At 40.8% G+C, this 5,766-nt stretch overlaps 1 protein-coding gene across 1 annotated transcript; it reads right to left on the reverse strand.

Annotated features, from left to right (window-relative positions):
- LOC105229697 (phormicin) lies at positions 1–386 on the reverse strand. Its single transcript, XM_011210126.4, has one exon. The coding sequence runs from the start codon at positions 298–300 to the stop codon at positions 19–21; it is 282 nt and encodes a 93-aa protein (XP_011208428.2). The 5' UTR covers positions 301–386; the 3' UTR covers positions 1–18.
- Positions 387–5,766: the final 5,380 nt, after the last annotated feature.

Below are 5,766 nucleotides of genomic sequence, written 5' to 3' on the forward strand. Positions count from 1 at the left end.
CTATTCAGTCGTACATCCTTAATTACGACATTCGCAAACTCCACGTCCATTGCAGTAACCGCCACGATTGCCACGGAGTAGACAATGAGCTGCACACGCACTGTGCTTGATGCCGAAACCGCTCAGTAGATCGCAAGTGGCGCGCTTTTGACGAATCAACTCCGAAAGCGGTTGCTCCCCAAAGCCGGGCAATTGTGTCTCCTCTGGTTCTCCAACATCTGCTCCAGCAGGTGCGGCACTGATCGCCTGTAACAGACAGAAGGCGCAGATGAGACCGGCAAAAAGTACGATTGTCTTCATGTTGTATATTTGAGAAGCTTTCTTGGTTTTAGAAAGTTTACTAAGCTGTGTATACTGTTGCACTGTTAAAGTCTGTTGCGCTCTGATATGCAATTCAGATGTTCGTCTCCATTATATATAGCTCGTCTTAGTTGGGCTGATAAGGCAGTGATCACGCATATGTAGGTGTGGTTTTCCCAATAATAACAAATATTGGTTCAGCGTTGTTTAGGGGACTCACTCAGATGGTTTTGTTGTAATTTATTATGAGTTATTGAATTGTGATCACAGTTGGGGACTTTGAAAATATTTCGGCATTCTGGGAAATCTACTTTAGTGCAATATTGGATTAGTCTCATCTTTTGTTAGTTTTGTACAGATATCCAAAAACATATATTGTGAGCTTTTGTTTAGCATTACGTCATGTATCTTTTATCTAGTCTTGATTTACGTAGCTCAAGCATTTGCTTTGCTTCCTTATCCAGTCTGAAGAAAGCAGAACTAACGACGCGGGTGTTGAGGCCAATGATATCAATATCATCGCCAGACGCCAGCAGCTTTACACTCTTATAGAAGATTGTACCTGTTCGATTAAGTTCTGCAGCTCGAACTATTTTCTCCAGCAGCAGATTGAAGAAGCTGCACGATAGAGAGTCGCTTTAGTATCGAACGGCTCGGAGTGGTCCTTCCCGATCCTGACGGAGCTTTTGGTATTGCTCAACGTCAGTTTTCACAGCCGTATTAGTCAGACATTGCGACATAAAAGCAGCTCCTTTTCGTGCTGTCAAAAGCAGTTTTGAAATCGACGAAGAGGTGGTGTGTGTCGATTCTTTTTTCACGGGTCTTTTCCAAGATTTGGCGCATGGTGAATATCTGGTTGGTTGATGGGTTTTCAGGCCTAAAGCCACACTGATAAGGTCCAATCAGTTTGTTGACGGTGGGCTTTAATCTTTCACACAATACACTCGATAGAACTTTATGTGCGATGTTTAGGAGACTTATCTCACGGTAGTTGGCACAGATTGTGGGGTCTCCCTTTTTGTAGGTGCGCCAGTGCACACTTAAATTCCAATCGTTGGGCATGCTTTCTTCCGACTATATTTTACAAAGAAGCTAACGCATGTTCCTTATCAGTTCTTCATCGCCGGGTTTGAATAGCTCGGCGAGCAATCCATCAGCCCTTTTGTCGCTTTGTTGTTCTTCAGACGGGTAATTGCTATTCGAACTTGTTCATGGTCGGGCAATGGAACGTCTGCTCCATCGTTATCGATTGGGGAAAAGGGGTCGTTCTGCTATTTTTTGTGATTGCAGCTTCTCGACGTCGAACCTTCCTTGTGTTTGTGACGCGCGTTTTTTGCTGCACAGAGGCGGGTGCGCAACAAGAAAGTGGTCCGAGTCGATGTTAGGACCTTGGAGCTTACGACGTCTAAAATACTGGAGACGTGTCTTCCGTTCATGATCATCTGGTTGGTGGCCAGGTAGATTGGTGAATTTTTCTAGGGTGGAATCTGGTACTACCGCTAATTATATTTCGAGCCCCAGTGAAGTCGATCAGCCTCAACCCAATTGGGGATGTTTCCTCGTAGAGGTTAAACTTACAGACTATTCTGCCAAAGATACCTTCCTTGCTCACCCTGGCGTTAAAGTCGCCATACACGATTTTGAAATCATGGCGAGGGCAGATCTCATAGGTGCGCTCCAAGCGCCTGTACAAAACATCTTTGGTCAAATGGTCCTTCTCTTCCGTAGGGGCGTGGAAGATGTTGAAGAACTTGAAGGCAACTATGTGAAATAAAAAAAAAAACGAACATTGCTTTTGCAAACACAGACAAATTCTTCATTACAGAAAAAATCATTCTTGCCATGAAAGAAACAAGTAATACTGCACGAAATGGCATAAAGTAAAAAAGGGTCTTTTACGAATCAGCTTCTTCAGTCCAGCCAATTGTGACTCCTCTGATTCTTCAAAATCTGCTCCATCAGGCGCTGCATTGATCGCCTGGAAGAGGCACAAAACACAAATGAGACCGGCGAAAAGTAGGAGTGTCTTCATGTTGAATATTTGAGGAACTTTTTTGATTTTAAAACGTTTACTGAGCCGTGTATAATGTTGCACTGCTAATGTCTGTTGCACTCTGACATGAAATTCAGGTCTTGATCTCTATTATATATGCCTCGGCTCAGTTGTGCTGAAAAGGTGGTGATCACATGTACATATATGATTTTCCTAATTATAGCAAATATGTGCATAACATTTTCGAGCGGACTCAATCAGGTAGTTTTGTAATAATTCATTGAGCTTTATTGAATTGAGATCGTCATATGGGAACTTAAAAAATATTTTCGGATACTGGGAAATCTACGCCAGCGCGATATTGAATTCGTCTCATTTTTTGTTAGTTACTCTTACGTATAAAGGAAAATAAGCACGAATCGCACATAAACTTAACAACTGAATATATCTTGTAGGTCTTGGAAGTGCTGCCATAAAAATTTCGACTTATTATACCCCTAACCACTATACCACTAAATATATATATCGACTCAGTTTGAATGCTCAGCCTACATGGCCCAGTAATATTTATTTTTTAGCATATTAATAATATCCATTTCAAGGTTCCATTTCGAGGTTCCCTACTTTTTAAACAAAAACCACAGAAATTTCTAATTCAACGGGTAATGTTTAGTTTCATTCGAAAGAACATTCTTTAGCATTTATGTTGTGAAGATTATCTCTTTCGAATGTTGGATGCGGTTACGTTGAGTCCTATTTTCGTTGACTTATCGAGCATTTCGACTGGTCAATGGACCGGCCCAAAACGTCAAACTATTTTCTCACCGAAGTGTTTCCTCAATAAAATTATTGATTGAAGCGATGTGTGAGAAGTGGCGCCGTCTTATTGAAACCTAATGTCGCCGAGATCGCTAGCTACAACTTCAAACATCTTGTAGTCCGTTATCATGGCGTTATAACGGTTGCGATTGACGGTTACGATCCCACCGTTGTTTTTTTGAATGAAATGGCTGCTCTTGAATTTTTTCAGGTTGCTCTTGGCCCAAATGCGGAATTTCGTGTGTGAAAAAATACAGTAGAAGCAAAAACTTGGTTTGATGACGAGTTTCCGGACACTGCCCCATAAAAACCAAACGTTAAGAATTGGTATGCTAAGTTTAGACATGGAGAAATTAGTACTGAAAATGGTAAACGCAATGGATGCCCAAAATACGTTATTACCGACGAAAATGTCAAAGAAGTTCACAAAATAATTTTGAATGACCGTAAAATAAAGTTGTTCGAGATAACAGGCGCTCTAAAGATATCAATGAAAGAAAGCTTTGTGCGCACTGGGTGCCGAGCGAGCGCATTTTTGACCAAAAACAACGACGAGTTGATGATTCAGACAGTGTTTGGAGATGTTCAAGCGTAATATAACTGAGTTTTTGCGTCGATGAAGCGTGGGAAAATATGCATACATAGCATTAATGGGTCGTTTGAAGGACGAAAACGCCGAAAACGCTCGCATTTGAAGAAGAAGAAAAAGTTGTTCTACCAAGACAATATACAAGGTGGGTTCCAAAGTAAACAGGACTTAAAAAAAAAAACAGAAAAAATGGTTTTTTCGGCAAAATCAATTTATTTTATTCAAAATAGTCTCCTTCTACTTCAATATGTACAACTTTTTGCACGGTCCAATAGCATGTTGAACGAGTGTTTTAGTTCATTGGCCGGTATGGCCGCCAGTATACCGGTGCAAGCCTTTTGAATGGCCTCTACGTCTGCATAACACTATCCTTTCATGGGAAAATGCATTTTTCCGATAAGGAAGAAGTTGCACGGTGCCATATCAGGTGAATACGGGGAGTGGTTAATGGTTAAAATGTGATAATTGATCAAATAATCGTCCTTCGAATGTTGAATTCTGAGCAGTTTTAGGTCGTCGGTCAATTTGTGTGGAAATGTTCAATTCCTTTTCCATGAATTTCAATGATGATTTCGGCTGATTTTTGATGAATTCACGGACAGTTTCGATGGCATTTCCGGTGATCACGAATTTTGATTGGCCCACATGTTGTTCGTCATTTATGTCCTCACGACCACTTTGAAAACGTTTAAACCACCCGTGCACTCTGCTACGGGATAGGTAATCATCGCCATAAACTTGTTTCATCAATTGAAACGTTTTCGGTGTGGAAGCAGAGGAAGAGAAAGACCTCCACTCCGTTGGAAGGACCAGGTGGAAAAGCACGACTGGTGCGCTGTTGTTAACTCGAATATAATCGCGTAAGCGGTGTCTACGCCAATAAAGAAGAAAATAAAACTTTGCACTTATAAATCCTATAAAATATGCCACCTTTGGCTCAAAAATTGTCCAAATCTAACCCAAAATGTTCAAGCCCTTAGAAATATGTGGACCCCTGTAACTATAAATGACTTTTGACAGAAAATATCGGTCAATGTGTTAAATATGCAATTGAAATTAAGGGAATGGCTGGGAAGAGGTCGTTGATAAAGATCTCGCCCAAAAAACAGGAAGAATGAGCAAATCCCAAGTGAAAACGATGCACACTGTCTTTTCCGAAATCAAAGGCATCGTCCACCATGAATTTGTTCCTCCTGGACAAACCGTCAACCCTAAGTTTTACGTGGAAGTTCTCAAGACTCAAACGAAGGGTTCATCGGGTCCGACAAGACATCGCAGCCGATTGGAAGTTGCACCACGACAACACCACGGCTCACTTTCAACGCTTCCGCAACCGACCTACAGCCCAGATCATTGGCCGCACCGGACTTTTTTTGGTTTCCTTGCCTGAAAAGGCCGATTGAAGGCCGATGCACCTCGGCTCTCATGGTTGTTCCGGAGAATGCCTTCCGTGACGCCTTCAATGCTTGGATATCACGCTGGTAGCGCTGCATCGACGCAGAAGGAGCCTATTTTGAAAGCTTTAAAGAATTGTAACGATTGGTTCAAAAAATTTTTTTTAATTGACCCAGTCCTATTACTTTCCGTACAAACCCTGTATATAAATTACTGGAATTTAATCCTTTGGTATGACGTTTTACATCTTAACTTAGCACTTCCTTACTTATTTATTTAAATTTTATTTATTTTCTTTTTAATTTTTTAGTATTTTTAATATTAACAATAGTTTTATATTTATATATAATTAGAATACATATTCTATTTCCGTATGCCTGTTCATTTTCGTATGCGCGTTCACATGTAGATATTCCTTAATTGGGGCAAACACAAATTAATTTTTCATTACAGTAACCTACAGGCTTGCTTGTGATTATACAAGCACTTGCGCACACAGCATGACAAATAGCTATATGTTTAAATATATTAAAAATGGAGCGCTTTTGACGAATCGAAAGAGTTTTCTCCTCCAATCCGGGCAAATGTGTCTCCTCTGATTCTTCAAAATATGCTCCATCAGGCGCTCCACTGATCGCCTGGAAGAGGCACAAAACACAAATGAGACCGG

This window comes from Bactrocera dorsalis, chromosome 3, assembly GCF_023373825.1.
Source record: "Bactrocera dorsalis isolate Fly_Bdor chromosome 3, ASM2337382v1, whole genome shotgun sequence".
NCBI classification, from domain to species: domain Eukaryota; kingdom Metazoa; phylum Arthropoda; class Insecta; order Diptera; family Tephritidae; genus Bactrocera; species Bactrocera dorsalis.

Bases quoted from the DNA above. Each gene is read 5' to 3' on its own strand.
- LOC105229697 (XM_011210126.4), bottom strand. From the start codon at position 300: ATGAAGACAATCGTACTTTTTGCCGGTCTCATCTGCGCCTTCTGTCTG.